Source organism: Propithecus coquereli, unplaced genomic scaffold (genome assembly GCF_000956105.1).
Source record: "Propithecus coquereli isolate 6110/MARCELLA unplaced genomic scaffold, Pcoq_1.0 Scaffold477, whole genome shotgun sequence".
Taxonomy (NCBI): Eukaryota; Metazoa; Chordata; class Mammalia; order Primates; family Indriidae; genus Propithecus; species Propithecus coquereli.
Genome location: NW_012150585.1, coordinates 1345253 through 1362056, shown reverse-complemented (window position 1 = coordinate 1362056; position 16804 = coordinate 1345253). Strand labels below are relative to the sequence as shown.

Genomic DNA, 16804 nt, shown 5'->3' with positions numbered 1-16804 from the left:
GGCTAGCTTTTAAGGCGACAGGGCCCACCCGGGAGCGGAATACCTGCACTCTAGTGCTCCCGGCGTTGGGCGGAGGAGCCCCAAAACGCTGCGCCTGCAGCCGCTCAGAGCTCAGCCAGAGGCCTCCCGCGCGCGCTACGCCCCGCCCCTACGCGCTGCGTTCCGCGCCCGCGCAGGGGGCGCCGCGCCGGATTGGGTAGCGCTGTCACGTTGGGGGCGGGGAGAGCGTCGTCGCGTACTGGTGTCTTCTTCCGCGGGCGTCGGCAGGGTCGGCGGCCTGGGCAGCGGTGGATGGGAAATGGCGGAGTACTTGGCCTCCATCTTCGGCACCGAGAAAGACAAAGTCAACTGTTCATTTTATTTCAAAATTGGAGCGTGTCGTCATGGAGACCGGTGTTCTCGGCTGCACAATAAACCGACCTTTAGCCAGACCATTGCCCTCTTGAACATTTACCGTAACCCTCAAAACTCTTCCCAGTCTGCTGACGGGCTGCGCTGTGCTGTGAGCGATGTTGAGATGCAGGAACACTACGATGAGTTTTTTGAGGAGGTTTTTACAGAAATGGAGGAGAAGTATGGGGAAGTTGAGGAGATGAACGTCTGTGATAACCTGGGAGACCACCTGGTGGGGAACGTGTACGTTAAGTTTCGCCGTGAGGAAGACGCAGAAAAGGCTGTGATTGACTTGAATAACCGTTGGTTCAATGGACAGCCGATCCACGCTGAGCTCTCGCCTGTGACTGACTTCAGAGAGGCCTGCTGCCGCCAGTATGAGATGGGGGAGTGTACGCGGGGCGGCTTTTGTAACTTCATGCACTTGAAGCCCATTTCCAGAGAACTGCGGCGCGAGCTGTATGGGCGCCGGCGCAAGAAGCATAGATCGGGGTCCCGGTCTCGGGAGCGTCGTTCCCGGTCTAGAGACCGTGGTCGTGGTGGCGGCGGCGGCGGCGGCGGGGGACGGGAGCGCGACAGGAGGCGATCTCGAGACCGTGAAAGATCTGGGCGATTCTGAGCCGAGCCATTTTTACCTAACGTCTGCTAGGAAGTGTTGATTGTCCAAACCAGTTCATAATGGGAATTTTTTTTTTAATTGCATGCACGAGGCCCTGGGTTTAATCCCCACCAAAAAAAATGAAAAAAATAAAAAATACAAAAATTAAAAAAATAGAAAAAAATAAAATTTAAAAAACTCACAAAGATGGTTTCTGAAAAAAATTTGTAGTGATAAACAGTAAAAAAAAAAAGAAAAAAAAAATCCTAGGCCAGCACAGATTTCCCAGAAGCCGGCTAGGTGGCTTCAGACTCCACCCCTTTTATCTTCCGGGTCTGATCTCCGGCTGTAGTGTTTAAATCTCGCGCGCTTTACAAGGATTGGCTACATCAGGGAGTGTTTGGCCGTCTGCGCGCTACCTCTCCTGCTCGACTTTTTCCCCGGGCAAAAGGTTTTCAAATTCGACCAATCGGCGGGCGCGTTCCCACAGCCGTACCGCGACACCGAAGGGTTAACCGCAACCAACCAGAGGCGGGTATTAGAGAAAAGAGCCAATCAGGAGGACGCGGAGGTGTGCCTGGGGGCTTATAAGGGAGGCCCTGCGGCGCGCGCGGCGGCAGTTGGACTGTGGCGTGTGTGTGTTCGTGTGTCTCTCTGAGGCGTTTCTTTTCACAGATCTACCTCGCGCAACATGTCGGGCCGCGGCAAGACCGGCGGCAAGGCCCGCGCTAAGGCCAAGTCGCGCTCGTCGCGCGCGGGTCTCCAGTTCCCCGTGGGACGCGTGCACCGGCTGCTGCGGAAGGGCCACTACGCCGAGCGGGTCGGCGCCGGCGCACCTGTGTACTTGGCGGCGGTGCTCGAGTACCTCACCGCCGAGATCCTCGAGCTGGCGGGCAACGCGGCCCGCGACAACAAGAAGACGCGGATTATTCCCCGCCACCTCCAGCTGGCCATCCGCAACGACGAGGAGCTCAACAAGCTGCTGGGCGGCGTGACGATCGCCCAGGGAGGCGTCCTGCCCAACATCCAGGCCGTGCTGCTGCCCAAGAAGACCAGCGCCACCGTGGGGCCGAAGGCGCCCGCGGGCGGCAAGAAGGCCACCCAGGCCTCTCAGGAGTATTGAGGGGTGTCCGCGCCGCTGCCGGCTGCTCCCGGCCGCCCAGCCCTCCCCATGCCACCACAAAGGCCCTTTTAAGGGCCACCACCGCCCTCACGGAAAGAGCTGAGCCACGTCGGGCTGCTGGACGGGCGGGCCGCGGCGCCCGGCTCCCCTCCCCTCGCGCGCTGCTGCCGCCGCCCGGCCTCCCGGCCTCCCGCCCCCGCGCCTCCCCTTCCCCCGCACGGCTTGTCGCGTCGGCCTCCCGCCCGGGCCGCGGCACTCGGGCCTCGGGCCCTGTCCTGTCTGCCCGGAAGGGCGCGGGCCGGCCGCCCTCGGAGGGAGGGCTCGGGAGCTCTCCCGGGGGCCGCGAGGCGGCTGGGGTGCAGCATCTGCGCGCCTTGGCTCGTGACTCCGCCGCCCCATCCTCAGAATTGCTGAGGGGCTGCGGGGAGGCAGCCGCACCTTCTGGAAGACACGGCGTTCCGCTCCGAGGTAACGCGGAGGGGGCAGCCGAGGCCGAGAAGGCCGGCGACCCTGAAGGTGAGTGATCCCCTCGGCAGCTGCAGCCTGGTCGTCTGCTACTTCTCCGGCTTGGTGCTTAGTCCGGGACTTCTCAGACGTGACTGTTGATTTCCAGGCCTTGGTGGGAGAGAAATGGATCGCTTATTTTGGTTTGCTGCCCCCTTTGCTGCCAAGTCCCAGGCCTTTCACATCAGATCTCCCTCCATCTTCATTCATAGGCCTGTGCGGTGTGGCCAAGACCAGACGCTTGGTAATATGAACACCTTTCCTCCAGAGAGGACTGCCTCCTGGGAAGACGTTTGGGGGAGGGCAAAGGCCTGCAAGTCGGCTTCACAGCTGGCTGTGTGGACAGCAGTTGTTTTCGCTGAAACACTGGCAGCCAGGCCTATGGGGCCTACCTACTCTGCCCCATTGCCCTTCCAGCAACTCAACTCAGCAAATCCAAGCACCTAGATACCAGCACAAGTCGGTTAATCCCTGTCTGGACTGAGCCTCTGTTGACTTCTGAACTGGAATTTTGCAGCTAACCCATCCAAGACTAGAACCTTAGGTATTGAGGAGTTTTAGATGGACTAATTTTATTAAAGGATTGTTTTTTTTTTTAAAATGAACCGTCTTTCTGTTTTCATTTTGCAAAAGTTGTAGGATTGATGACTGCGTATATTTTCTTAATAGGGTGGGAGGGGCTGTGTTGTATAAATAGGCTCTACTGTTAACTGGAGGAGAGACAAGCCATAGGATTTAAAATTATAGCTCTCTTGCTTTTTTGGTGTTCCCTGGGAGACAATTTGTTCTGTTTGAAATGAAAACTATTGAGGCAGAGACAGAAGAGTTCCAGGAGAACTTTGGACAGAAATCCTAGCCTCAGAAGTAAGGATTAAAGAGTTTTGTGTTTGTTCTCCCCCCCAACACCATCAAAAAATCACCACCTTCAGCGCTGGTTTATTAGTAGAGTTGGTTACATTCAAAGGCTGTGGTTTGGACTTGATAAAGAGTTGAAGCCCCCCGCCTTCTGAGGAGGCAAGGCAGTCACCAAGGCCCCACGGTGAGGCAAGTCCCTGGAAGTTGTGGACCCTGCAGTTCACTTTCCTGGGGTAATCACTCCCCAGTTAGCAGTGAGGACGGGGCACTGAGGGCCAGGATGTAGGCACTGTACAACAGCGACCCAAGCACCTGTGCTCCCACAGACCAGTTAGTGGGCATCATTAAGCTGCCGTGCAACGTCCAGGATGTTCTTGGCTCCTTTGTTCAGCAACAAACGGGCCACGCTGATGCCCAGGTTCTCAGCAGCCAACTGGGGTCCTCGTGGGATGTTCCGGGCAGTGATGCCTACCAGCTGTGGATCATCCTCAGGGCCATCTTCATGCTGGATCGGGGAAGGAGGTGGGGTTTGATGAGAATGAAAGGGAAGATTATAAGCACTCATGTTTATGACCCCCTCCCTCCCTCAGCCTCCAGCCACAGTACCTGGGCAGGGACATGGATGGTAGCCTGCATGGTCTCTTGCATGCTATCTGAGCCATCTAGACTCCAGACACCTCCAGTCAGGTACAGCTGGGGAAGAAAGAGTGGCCTCAGCATATCCTGAGAGAGGACTGCTTAGAAACCCGGCATGCGCAAAGAGAAATGCCACAGTCCCTTCTTCCCTGCCCTCCCGCCCATTTTCCCTGCTTACTTGCCCATCCTTCATAGTTGTATGCACAGCTACTGGCACACTGCAGCCCCCTTCCTGCAATGAGAGAAGTTCCTCTCAGCTTCTCTCTCAGCTTCAAGGGTCCTTAACACCACACTAACCACAGCCCTCAGAGATATACAGACCTCTGAGGACATAACTGAAACAGCAGCTGGGGGCTCAGACCCAGGTCCTCTCCATACACAACATCCAACAAGAAAGTTATCACTACACATAGAACATTCATTTGAGGCATCTATCTTTCCCGGCTCCCCAAGTCCCCAACCCTTCACAGGGGGAGCACAGGTCCTACCAGGTGCCTCAGGAAGGCCCTTTCAGCGATGCAGCGAAGCAGAGTCTCAGGATCATGCAATACACCCACCAGATCCAAAATGTCCTGGTCCTTGGCTCGGACTTCCACACCCAGGGCCCCCTGATGGAAAAAATAGCCTAGGATATTTCTCTGATCTTTCTCCAACCAGTGGAGCTAAGGATGGGAACCACCCCTCCTCCACCTGCTCCCCAGGGTCTTTTGGACCAGTAGCATCCCAAGGCCTGCCCCTCCCTGAGACTTATTCTTGGGGAAGGGGGTGTAGAAGGCCAGGGGACCAGCTTCTTGGTTGAGAACAAAGGCAAGGGATACATCAACATGTGGCTTCCCTGGTCAAGCATACCTGGCCCACAGCATACAGGCATTCCTCAGGGTGCAGAATCTGTGGACGCAGAACAGGCAGAAGGGTGGAGATGGGGATGCCTAAAAGCACCCAGCAATGACATGGGGCTTCCCTATCGTCTAGAAAGTGTGGGTAGACACAAATGGAGTCTGGCTTCTGATTCCCAATCTTCCCAGCTTGTGGTGGTAGAGGTGGGGTAGCCAAGAAGAGAATATAGATGCTCCTTGACTTACAATGTGTTTACATCCTGATAAGCCCATCATAAGTTGAAAAAGTCACAGCTCAAAAATGCCTTTGTCTGGTCCGAAGGTAGTGAGTTATCTCACTTGATTGTTCACAGTCAGTTACAGACTGAACTCCTGGTTCTACTCTTTCCCCCTTCCCATTACTATACTTGACTAGTCTTAAAAAAAATAAATAAAAGAAAATGCCTTTAATACACCTAACCTACTGAACATCACAGCTTAGCCCAGCCTACCTTAAATATGCTAAGAACACTTACATTAGCCTACAGTTGGGTAAAATCTAACACAAAGCCTATTTTATAATAAAGTGTTGAACATTTCATGTAATTTATTGAACACCATACTGAAAGTGAAAAACAGAATGGCTGTATGGTATTCACAGTATGGCTTCTACTGAACACGTATCACTTTCACATCATCATAAAGTTGAAAAATCCTAAATCTAACCGTCCTAAACCGGGGACCGACTGTACAAGCAGGAAGGAGATGCAGATTAACTGGGGAAGGGACAGGGGCAGCCCCTACCTGCCCCACCCGGTTCTGCCAGCCCATGCGCTGCAGGCCAGCTGTGGCTAGGATGATGGCACTGAACTCCTGCAGTTCGTCCAGCTTCCGAAGCCGGGTGTTGAGGTTTCCCCGCTGTGGAGAAAAGCTAAGGACCAGGAGTATTGGGCAATCTGGAGCTTCATGCTCTTCCCTCTGCCTGAGTCTGTCCTTCCCTGTTTGGCTGAATTCTGCTCATCTGCCAGTTCTCAGCTTAATGATAACAGATAACACTTACATCATACTTACTACATGCCAGACACTGTTCTAAAAGTGCTTTCCATATGTCCACTCATTTCATTTTCACAACCCATGAGGGAGGTATTATTATTATCCCCATTGTATAGACAAGGAAAATGATACAGAAAAGTTAAATACTTGCCCAAGGTTACAAAACTTCTGAGAAATCGTCTCTGACCCCCAAGTCTGTATTCAGATGTTCCAGCTAGAAGCTTCCTGAGAATTCCCTACGTCACTCATTGGAGCACTTAACACATACACGCTATTTTTAAAATCAGTTTTATGAAACGTACTACATATTCATTGTAAAAATCAAAACAATATAGTAGCCTATAAATAAAAATGGAAGCACCCACTACCCCCACAGAAGTACTCACTGTTCAGTATCACTCTAAATTCTCAGTCTCTCTCTCTGTCTCCCTGTGTAAACTCCATACAGGCAGGGACAATGTTTATCTTGCTTACCATTTTCCCCAGTGCCAGGCACTTGCCTGGGGCTAAGAAAATATCAAAGGATTATGAATGGCTGGATGGAAGGACAAACAGGCCACTGACCCCATGGGCCACTTGCTCTGGAAGCTCTGTCCACTCTCAAGACTCCCAGAGCCCTCTAGACCTTGTCTTCCTCCTTGGCTGCTGCCCCCTCCCTTTTCTGAAAGGATACAATACTCTTGAACTCTAGATGTGGGAACTTTCTCTTCAGCTGAGCTGCTCTCCGCAGGGAGCTGGTTCCCACCACGCTGCAGAGCGTTAAAATGAGATTTAACACTAGGCAGCCACTGTTCCTTTCCTCTTCCCCGCACCCCTCCATCTTCTGTGCACATCCTACCAAGGTGCCTATCCGGGTCCCACTCACCTCCTCTCTGGCAAGGTTTCTAGGGTCTTCCCAACAAATTTTGGGTGAAAGACGACAGCATCACAGGGGTTTTCCCGCCTGGAGAAGGAGGGAAGGTCATAGAATGAGGGAGATTCCGGTTTAGGTCACTTCCGTTCTCTCTCCATAGTCAATTAACTGGCACATTCTGAGTTTTCTGCCTGGCTCGACACTCCTCAGGGCAGGGGATACAGCCCTCGAGGGAGAAGGCCAAGTCCCAAAGGGGAAAGCAAAGGTTCACATGATGCCTACCCCTGCCCAGGCCCCCTTACTTGCAGATGGCTCCAATGGTGAAGCCAGGAGGAAGCACAGTGGGCAGGTCCTTCAGGGAGTGAACAACCAGGTCTACTCTAGAGAGACAGAAGAGGAAGGCAAGGAGAAAGGGCACAGGCAGCAGGCCGCCACCCCTTCTCCATCCACCCCTGCCTCTACTTCAGAGGTGGAGCCCAGGGCAATTTAGAAAGCAGGCTTCCTGAGACCTCAGGACCCTGAGACCTGCTCACCTCCCAACCCCCTTCTGCCCCTCTCCCCAGCCAATCTTGCACTCCAGGTAGTCAGATGGCTTAGAACCAGGACTCCCTTTTTCTAAATCCTGGGAAAACCCCTTATGAGCCCTCTCCAGCCTACCCAAGGGTTTAAGCCCAGCAGCCTAGCTGACATCAGGTCTGTCGCACATTGGAGTTCCAGCAAGAGACCAGAGGGTGCTATGCTCTCCTGTATTCACTTACTCATTCCTCTCCAGGGCATGTTCCAGCTCCTTGGTAAACAGGCTCTTCTCTCCAATCTGCCGGACAAGAAAGAGCCTGAGTGAATCTCTTGGGGGAAGAAAGACGAAGGGGCACAAGGACTGGGGGAAGAAGCTGTTACCTTAGAGAGTGCAGTATCAAGAATCTTGTCCCCTGTGGTGGACATAGCAACTGAGGAGAGAGACAATCTATCAGGAGCTCATCGGTCAACATTTATTGAGCCCCTACTGAGCCCAGCACTGTGCTAAGATGCGTGGTGGGGATGGAGGCGCATAAACCCCAGTCCCTGCCCTCTGGGTATGTACAATCTAGCAGGAAGACCAGACACAATCATAAAAAGACCCAAAGCAGAAGACATTAAATGACAGGCTAGCCCGGGCAGTCAGAGCTAGAGGAATTCGGAGGAGACAAGGGCCCTCAGAACTGGGAACATCCAAGAGGCCTTCCCAGAGGCAGCGGGATAGGCTCTGGTCATAGGCAAAACCAGAAATTCTGTGTTCTCCCCTCTAGGGGTACTGGGCTTCCCATTAGCTTCAATTCCTTTCCAGAACACTCACTGATTTCAAACTGCAGTCCAGGGTATAAGGCTTTCAGCATTGCCACCACAGTGTCCGTCTGTATGCGAGCCAGCTGCGGGCAGAGATTTGGATTAGTCCTGCCCTTGCCTGGCCCCTGCCCCAAGCTCAGACTTGAATAGGTCAGGGAGATCCTGAAGGGACTGGAAGTCCCCCCAGGGAATGCAAGGGGCCTGGGAGTCGTCTGTAGTCCCAACGCTCCCAGCCTAGGGACCATCTTTCCACAGAGTGTAATCTGCCATTCCCCATGGAACTTAATGCCCAGCCACCCCATTTCCTCCATGCTGGGAACTAACCCTCTGGGCCCCCCAACTTGTGATACTGTGAGCACAAGAACTCTTCTGACAAACCTCCTCCACCCCAGTACCTGCACTTACTTGGCTCTTGCGGGTACCCACACGAATCACTCGCATCTTTGGGCTGTTTTTTTCCTGCAGAAAAAGTCCCCAGGTCACAGTCTCCTCTGTGACTTGTGTTCCTCAACACCTTGTCCAAGAACCAGAATCACAGGCTTGGGAGAAAGGAACTTCAGCCCCTGGCCTGTGGCCAGCTGGGCCTCTGAGTGGGGAAATACTCCAAGACAGGTCCCTTTACCTGCCACAGGACCTCTGCCCTCCTCCGGGATGCAGAGAAGCGGAGACCAGAGGGAAGCAATAGTAGGACCCGCTGTTGCTGCTGCTGCAGTAACCGGGACTCTGAGCCCTGAAGCCCACTCAGGCCAACGCAGGTCTCAGTGGGAGTGCTGCACACAGCCAGGTGGGCAAAGAGATAAGGCGCATCGGCCTGGCCGCAGAGAGGGTGGAGCCTGCAGTCAGGGCAGGGGAGCCGGGGCCACATAGGCAAACTTTTGCTGAGTCACGGGAAGACAGGTTCATTATCCTCAACAGATGAGGTACTTGAGAAAACTTCAGTGCCACCCAGATGCCATAGTAAGGGTCCCTTAATCTGGCTGGAATGCATACATAAAGGGCAGGGATAAACAGATCTGATGTACAATCCTGCTCAGCCTCTTGGCTGGGTGACCTTGGGCACATCATGCCATCAGGACCTGTTTGTTCATCTATAAAACGAAAGAGATTTAGACTCAAGTTTCTTCTGCCTCAAATGTTCTATAAGACTATGAGGCTGAGCTGCCTAATTTCACCTACCTAAAGTGCTGCCTCTGGTTTTACCAACAAGGAGATACTGGGATGGCAGAGCCCAAACCAAGAACTCAAGGGGACATGCCTTTTCCTCCTGCCAGGGTGGCTTGGACAAAGGTGTTCAGAGCCAAGTATGTAGGACTGGGTTCTTCAGTGTAAGACATAGGTCCCATTTCTTTTTACGTCAGACAGCAGCCACTACAGATATTGCCAACCTTCCCTGCTCTTGGATTGTCATCCTATGGAGTTCTTTTATAGGCAGACATCTGATGGGGCCTCTGTTGCTGGCGGAGGTGACAGCTTACTACTCTTAGACTCTAGTCTACTTCATGTGATCACTCCTCTAATAAATTAACCCTGGGAGACTCTTGGCAAATTAGGCTTGGCTTGAAATGCCAAATGTAGCCACTAAAATTCTGGTCCACAGTAGGGCATCTAGAGTCCCAGAACTGCTAGGTTCAAACAATCCCTTATGTTCATTGAATCTGCACAGCGTACTCAAGTCAAATTGTTCCATTAAAAAGTAAGTATTTAGGCTGGGCGCTCACGCCTGTGATCCTAGTACTCTGGGAGGCTGAGGTGGGAGGATCGCTTGAGGTCAGGAGTTTGAGACCAGTCTGAGAAAGAGCTAGACCCCCTCTCTACTAAAAATAGAAAAATTAGCTGGGCATAGTGGCGTACACCTGTAGTCCCAGCTACTCTGGAGGCTGAGGCAGGAGCATCACTTGAGCCCAGGAGTTTGAGGTTGCAGTGAGCTATGATCACACCACTGCACTCTAGTCAGGGTGACAGAACAAGGCTGTCTTGGGGGAAAAAAAAATGTATTTATTGAGCATTTCTATGTTAGAGCTATTGCTTTTGTTTAATGTTGTCTTCACAGCAATCCTATTAAGTAGACAGAGCAGGCACCTCTGGGACCATGTTACAGAAGCAAAGGTTGGCTTTGAGAGGATGAAATGATTTGTCCAGGGTCACACAGCTAATAATGGGAACAGAGCTGGAGCTAGAATCCATATCTTCCTACTCCTAGTCCAGCGCTCTGGAATGTCCGGAAGTGCAAAGAATTCTCACCAGCAGGCTGGACAGGGGGAGATAAGCAGCTATTTCTTATCTCAGGCTGGCGCGTGGCCTCCCCTGGCTCTGTAGCTTGCGTGTGCACAAGCCCAGAGCTCGCAGGCAGGCCAGGAATAGCAAGGCCCCCCGCCCATAGAAGTATTTCAGTGTTGTGCCTCGGTTGGGGACTTTGAGAGTAGGCTGTGGCTGGGTGACCACTATAACAGAAAAAGAGAGAAGGCGCACTTCTACGATGTTTATGCAGTAGAGAGACTTGGGGTCTGCTCTCTTCTCTGACTCAGAAGTAGACCGTCTTCCCAAGGTGGCCTCATAGGCCCCGGCCCGGTCTCGTGTGCAAGGATCCCGTCTGGACTTTCCCGGGCTGGACCACTAAATCTGGAGCCGTGCGTGCCAGACCTAGCGGGAATCCCACCCAGATACCCGCGGGATGGGAGTTCCTCTGGTGACAGACATCGGGGGCCTCTGTTGCTGGGGGAGGTGACAGCTTACTGCTCTTAGACTCCGCTCTTAACCTCTTCCCCACAGCTCACTCATTTCGCCTTTCCTTCCTAAGGGCAAGCGAGCTACCGGCCCTTTAAAAACTATTAAAAAAAAAAAAAAAAAAAAAAAGACGGATAGCCGTTCCGACCAATAGACGACGGAGGATGAAAACCCAGGGCCAATCGTTGCACGGCTCGTCCAGAAGCCCGAAGCGAGCTGGTCGCCGGTTCAGGACTCACCGCCGTTGCAGCCGCGTCGCCGTTACCAGACATGGCTCCGCTCAGGAGTTAGGCCGGGGTGCCGCTAAGGCCCCCAGGGCCCGCGGAAGCCGGGGCTCTGGCGGGTGAGTACCACGGAACACGTGTGGCCTGAGCTCGTCCTACCGCCCGACTCCGGTTTGGCGAACGGTCTCGCGTCACTTCCGGCGCCCTCCCTCGGAGGGGAGGTGCTTCCCTCTGGGCGGGAATTAGAATGATTGCGACAAAGCAGATCTGCTAACGCACCTGCTCCACCTGGCTCACCCGGAGGGTAGGTTCCTGTTTGTCCCGTAGGCGTCCTGGTTTGAGATCCAGGCCTGCTGCCTCTTTCTCCCATCCAAGTACTAACCAGGCCCGACCTTCCTTAGCTTCCGAGATTAGACGAGATCAGGCGTGTTCAGGGTAGTATGGCCGTAGACATGCCACCTCTTTCTGAGCCAAGAATACTGATGGTCAATGGCTAAAATATGTTTCCTAGATTTACCTACAAAGTAAACTGTCTCTGCAGTAAGCCTAGTGGCCACCCACACCCAAAGGGACAGTTAAGCTGAAGTTAGCAATGCGCAAGAGAAGGAGGATATATTAACCCTGAAATGCCAGGTTAGAAGCGTCCCTGAACCAGCTACCATGCCCCTGGGCTCGATTTATCATCTCCAAATAAGAAGACTGCTCCAGAAAGCTCCTCATCCAGAATTCTACAGCTTAATCTCCCTAGTTGCCCCACAAGCAGTTAGTGCAGCTTATGTGGCCTTCCTTTGCTCTCTTCAAATTTAGCTTCACTACAACCCTGAAGTAGGCAGCATTTCTAAGATGACAAAACTGGTTCAGAGAGATCAAAGGTCATGCCTAAAGACAAGTAACTGTGAAGTGGGAGTACCACCACCCCATCATTGTTAGCGGGAAAAGGGCTTGTTAGGGAAAGTGCTTTTCCCACTAATACTATTAAGTCATGAATTGGGCACCCGTGTACTAACCACTGCACAAGGAACTGGACAATCATTGGCTACTTAGGTTTTCATAACATAATAGCTATAAAAAGTAGGTGTTATAAGCCCTAATGTACAGATGAAGAAAGTGAGGTTCAGTTTAGAAGGTAAGAGTTGCCCTAAGTCAAACAGCACAACTAGGATTCAAACTCAGGTTAGCCAACTGAAAGTCTACTCAGAGCAGCTACAACATGCCTCTTCTAAGTGCTACCTAAACCACAACGTCCATATTACTTCCAATTTTCTAACCCAGATTACACAGGGACACTCAGCAACATAAACTTTAGCTGACAACTTCACAGAGGAAAAAATGTTCCAATAAAATGTTTCAATAAAGACCTTTTATCCTGTTTATTATCTGGTACTGAGCACAGCAAGGCACCAACCTACCTATTATGAAGGCAGGCTAAGCCCAAGTTTCCCTACCAGAATCTGCCTCCTGCTTGAGTATTTTGCCCTTAACAAGAACCATAGAGACCAACAAGACTAAAGAGCAAGAGCTGTTTTGGGTGCTTCAGCCTAGGCTGCTCTTGGAGCTCAGTCATTAGGTCTTTTGCAGAGGTTCTTCAGTATATTGAACCATATTAGATGCCACCGGCCCCACTCATTACTGGATTGAGGTCAAGTCAATATGACTGCCAGAAAACACTGTGGGAGGGAAGTGGAGCTTTAGGAGAGCAGAAGGAAGGAAGTACATTAAGCACAGTTAAGAATCACCAGGAAGTCCCCAGGAAAAATCCTTCAACTGTCAAATCATTATAATATTCTTTTATTTATAGACTCTGAGAGCAAGGATCCAAGCACAGCCTGGTGCTCTTGGATAGAGGATAAAGCAGCTATTGTACACACTCAGAGGTTGCTGAGGTGCCCTCCCCCAATGATCTGAAATGATCTACACTGTTAGTCAACAGCAGGGACGGCAGGCTGGCTAAGGGAGAAGGCAGGAAAAGCAAGTCCCCTTTAGTCCTGTGGGCTATGGCATCAGGAAAGAGTGGAGCCCTGGACATGTCTGTCTGCTTTCTGTCCAACAGCTCGCCTCAGTCCCTCCATGTCTGTCCTGCCATGCTCCACTATCACACACGCCTTCCCATAAGTTGCTTAAGTTCCCCTCCTGGAGTGTATGAGCAGGTCCCGCTGCAGCCCAGCCTCCAGGCTGGGGGTCAGCCTGGCTGTGGGAGGGTCGGTCAGCAGAGTCAATTTGTTGAAAACACCTCGGCCAAAGTAGTCAGCAATCACAGAGAAGCTGTCGTTGGAGCACTTGAGCTGCAGGGGAAGAGGAGGGAAGAAGTAAGAATCAGAACTGAAGTGCTTGTTTCTTAAATAAGGAGCAAAGGAAACAAGCCCTCCAGTGACTCTGTGACACTGGTTGGAGTCCCCTGCCTCATCTAGCCCGCTCATCCCCACCTGGTGCTGGAACTGATCATGGAGATCTCGTTTCTGTTCCTGGGCCCGGATCATATCCATGACCTTCCGGTTTTCAGGGAGGCAGGTAGGGCAGTCAGCATCACTCTCTGAGTAACTCTCAAAGCAGTGCTGGTGGAAGGAGTGGCCACAAAGGAAATGGACTGAGGGCAACTCCAAGGCACTGTTACAGATGCTGCACTTGGTCTTCTGGAAAATCTTTGGACTGTAGGCAAGAGAGACCAGAAATGAATTGGGAAGAGTGAGGGCAAGGCCACAAGCCAGGTGGCGAGAGAAGGCAGCTGGAGTCGATGGGGAGGGGCCCTGTTAAGGCCACGCAGGCCCTGCCCTGCTCTTCTTACCACCTAAAGGGAGTCAAATGAGGACAACAGCCCTGGCCCAGCAGGGAGTCCCAGCATCCTCCCAGCAAGTCCACCTGACCCAAGGGGATAGTTTTCTCTCTTTCAGTTTTCACAATTGCCACTAAATTCTTTCAGGCCTGTACTCAGATGTAACCCTTTCAGTGAAGCCTTTCCTGGCCACCTTATCTAAAATTGTTAACACACTCCTTACTCCACTCCCCTTCCTCCACTTTCCCCTCAGAAATCATCACTACCGAATACACTATAATAGTGCCAATTTAACATGATTATTGTCTGTCTCTCTACAACACAAGCTCCATGAAGGCAGGGCTTTTTGTTGGTATTGTTCAGAAGTGTTTGGGACATAATAGGCTTAGTAAATATTTGTGGAATGAAGGAATTGTTCTCTAATACATATTTTACAAGGTTAAGGGAAGATAAGACTTAAGAGTCAGGATTAATGTCTACTATAAATAATTCTATTGGTTGTTTTTTATTTTTGCCAGCTGCCCTAAATAATTCTAAATTGTTCATCTTCTGCATTTTCTAAAGCTAAGTTTTTACTTCCAAACGGCTTCTAATCACAACGTATATCTGGGTTTAGAAAAGGTAAAATATAGGCATACAAAGAAAGAAAAATACTTGCTATAAGATAATGTCTTCCAAAACCCAATAAATAATGATGTGATAAATAATTCTTTGGAATTTCTCCATTGATATAGATCTTGAAGAATGAAAATGCTCAAACACACCCCATATCATCCTCCATGAAAAGTATTTAATAACACCCTGCAAAGAGCAAGGTATCCCCTGGCCCCCTCCAAACATCCAGATGCCAGGTACCTCGCCTTGAGCTCTTGGATCTCCTGGCGGATGCGGGTGGTCTCCTCTCGGTACCGCCGCACCCGTAGCTCATCCTGTGCAATCTGCTGGCTCTGTTTCTGCAGTTTTTGGACCAGGTAGTCCCTGATGACGGACAGGGTGGCTGTGGAGTTGTGGGCCAGGGTCTGTACCACTGAGATTGGGGTCCAAGGGAAAATAAGACAATGAACCACGCGGCACCCTCTAGCTAGAGTTGCAGAGTCCTTGCTGCAGAGCCCAATTGTCAGCAGCTTGTCACCCACCCATCCAGTCCTCCCAAGTACCTAGAAGTGGTGGCATGAGGTTTTTGTTCTCAATATGCTTGAGCACAGCTGCCACGTACTCCTTACAGTCCTCCTCCTTGCGGGCAAAGTAGCTGAGGGCTTGTTCCCACAGGGATGGGTCCTGCTCCCCGTGACGCTCGCACACGGCGATCACCTGCCGGTACTGCTCGTGCTGCATGTGGTAGTGCATGATCTGCTGGAACCTGGGGCCGGAGCAAGGGCACACCTCACTGGCTGTCCCTGGAAAATTACCTGGATCCTTCCCCTTTCCTTAAAATTCCCCAAACTCTTACAGTTTCCCCTGTTCATAAAGGTAAAGGACCCCATCCTGGAAGTCATGCATCTGGCACAGGACCAGGGCCTTGTCAAAGACGTCGCAGAAGCGGCCACTTTTCAGCAGGGAGATGGCCTCTGCATGAAGCTTCTCTTTGACCTAGGGAAGAAGGAGGGTAGAGCTGCTGGACAGAAGGGAAAATCATGAGGCCTCTAGGACCAGGCCAGTCAACTCCCTCTTCCCCTCAGTCCAGTTTCCTCTTCATTGAGGACCATTTAGCCCCAGGGGTGAGGGGTTGCTGGTCTTAGGAATGCACCAAATGGCAGCTACAAAGATGGAAGAACGGAGACAGCAAGAACTGTTTTTCCTCTAGCACCTTTTGAGTTCTCACCTGTGGATCCTTCTCATGGGCCCAGTTCTGCAGTCGCAGCTCAAGCAGAGTGTCATAGATGCCCTGGGGTGAGTCTGGCTGCACTTCGCTCATGTGCTCTAGGAAGGCTTTCAGCTCTCGAGGGTTGTTGGCAAAGATGGGGATGAACTCCTCAGAGCTGGCCTAGGACGGCAAAGGAGGAGATGGGAGGACGAGTGAGTGGGCCTGGTCCCCAGGAGGCCCTAAGGTGATCCCTGCTGTCCAAAGCTGTTCTCCCTGAGGCCTCACCCTGCAGCCTGGAGTCTCCCTATCGCCTCGACCTTCGAGGCTGGGCCTATAGTCGGTACAAAGTCCCTTCAGCAACTGGGTTGTCTGCTCCGGTATGTGGTGCATGAGGATCTTGCCATAGCGCTTCATGTTGCTCTCTGCCTGCTCGAAAGGCAACTTGCCGATATACTGAAGGGCTTCCTGATAATTCTGTGGAGAGGTGAAGGGCAGAGTATTGCATGCTCCTGCCTTAACCACCAGGAAGCACTTTCATCACTCTAGGGATGTCCTCAAAAAGAATAGAGCTCTGCCTCAAGAGTCTCACCTACCTTAATGTCCTCTAGCTGGATCTTCAAGTACCACTCATGATGTGCATGGTTCTCAGCCAGATAGAGGGCATGGGAGTAGTAGCCAGCCTGCCGGAGGACCTTGATGGCTGTCTCCACATCAAAGTGGACTTCACTCTCGCTCTTTGTCTGCCAAGGAGACATCAGACAAAATCATTCGCACAGAGGTGGCTGGAGAAGGGGGAGGAAACGGGCATCTGACATTAAGACAGATTCCTAAGGTGATGATAAAGTCTATGCTTTGAAAATATTATGCGGGTCTGCCTCTCAGAATTTCTGACTAAAAGCAAGAGGTCTTCCTCTGCCCCCACTATTAGAAACACTCCTCTGGGGACACAGGGTCTCCCTGATGCCACTTTCCTGGGCTTAGATACCATGGAAAGTTCTGGCATCATAAAACAAGAGGGGAGGCCGGGCACAGTGGCTCACGCCTGTAATCCTAGCACTCTGGGAGGCCGAGGTGGGTGGATTGCTCAAGGTCAGGAGTTTGAGACCAGCCTGAGCAAGAGCGAGACCCC

General features: G+C 51.9%; 4 protein-coding genes across 4 annotated transcripts in view; 2 read left to right on the top strand and 2 right to left on the bottom strand.

The window, feature by feature from the left end:
* Positions 1-253: 253 nt before the first annotated feature.
* LOC105819226 (splicing factor U2AF 35 kDa subunit) lies at positions 254-1086 on the top strand. The gene has a single exon (XM_012655419.1). The coding sequence runs from the start codon at positions 299-301 to the stop codon at positions 1010-1012; it is 714 nt and encodes a 237-aa protein (XP_012510873.1). The 5' UTR covers positions 254-298; the 3' UTR covers positions 1013-1086.
* Positions 1087-1615: 529 nt separating this feature from the next.
* Positions 1616-3219, top strand: LOC105819225 (histone H2AX). Its single transcript, XM_012655418.1, has one exon. It carries the CDS (start codon positions 1683-1685, stop codon positions 2112-2114), a length of 432 nt encoding a protein of 143 aa, XP_012510872.1. The 5' UTR covers positions 1616-1682; the 3' UTR covers positions 2115-3219.
* A 319-nt stretch (positions 3220-3538) lies between these two features.
* On the bottom strand, positions 3539-11302 carry HMBS (hydroxymethylbilane synthase). Its single transcript, XM_012655417.1, has 14 exons — positions 11117-11302; positions 8559-8612; positions 8164-8236; positions 7728-7777; positions 7589-7644; positions 7133-7210; positions 6843-6920; positions 6651-6726; positions 5729-5842; positions 4959-4997; positions 4598-4717; positions 4288-4341; positions 4080-4166; positions 3539-3978 (listed from the first exon to the last, which is right to left on the bottom strand). Exons 1-14 carry the CDS (start codon positions 11147-11149, stop codon positions 3805-3807), a joined length of 1086 nt encoding a protein of 361 aa, XP_012510871.1. The 5' UTR covers positions 11150-11302; the 3' UTR covers positions 3539-3804.
* Positions 11303-12869: 1567 nt separating this feature from the next.
* VPS11 (vacuolar protein sorting 11 homolog (S. cerevisiae)) overlaps positions 12870-16804 on the bottom strand; it is a 9612-nt gene continuing 5677 nt past the window's right edge. The window contains exons 9-16 of the mRNA XM_012655444.1: positions 16269-16415; positions 15961-16149; positions 15694-15855; positions 15322-15461; positions 15029-15231; positions 14727-14898; positions 13525-13747; positions 12870-13383 (exon numbers count right to left, since the gene is read on the bottom strand). Coding sequence (XP_012510898.1) covers positions 13219-13383; positions 13525-13747; positions 14727-14898; positions 15029-15231; positions 15322-15461; positions 15694-15855; positions 15961-16149; positions 16269-16415 — 1401 coding nt within the window. The 3' untranslated portion in view covers positions 12870-13218. The remainder of the gene's footprint in view (positions 13384-13524; positions 13748-14726; positions 14899-15028; positions 15232-15321; positions 15462-15693; positions 15856-15960; positions 16150-16268; positions 16416-16804) is intronic.

Excerpts from the sequence above, each read along its gene's own strand:
- LOC105819226 (XM_012655419.1), top strand. The coding sequence starts at position 299 with ATGGCGGAGTACTTGGCCTCCATCTTCGGCACCGAGAAAGACAAAGTC.
- HMBS (XM_012655417.1), bottom strand. The coding sequence starts at position 11,149 with ATGTCTGGTAACGGCGACGCGGCTGCAACGGCG. Across the intron at positions 8,613-11,116 it reads GCGACGCGGCTGCAACGGCG|GAAAAAAACAGCCCAAAGAT; the intron begins GTGAGTCCTGAA and ends CTTTTTCTGCAG. Across the intron at positions 5,843-6,650 it reads ATCTAGAGTTCAAGAGTATT|CGGGGAAACCTCAACACCCG; the intron begins GTATCCTTTCAG and ends TTTTCTCCACAG.
- LOC105819225 (XM_012655418.1), top strand. The coding sequence starts at position 1,683 with ATGTCGGGCCGCGGCAAGACCGGCGGCAAGGCCCGCGCTAAGGCCAAG.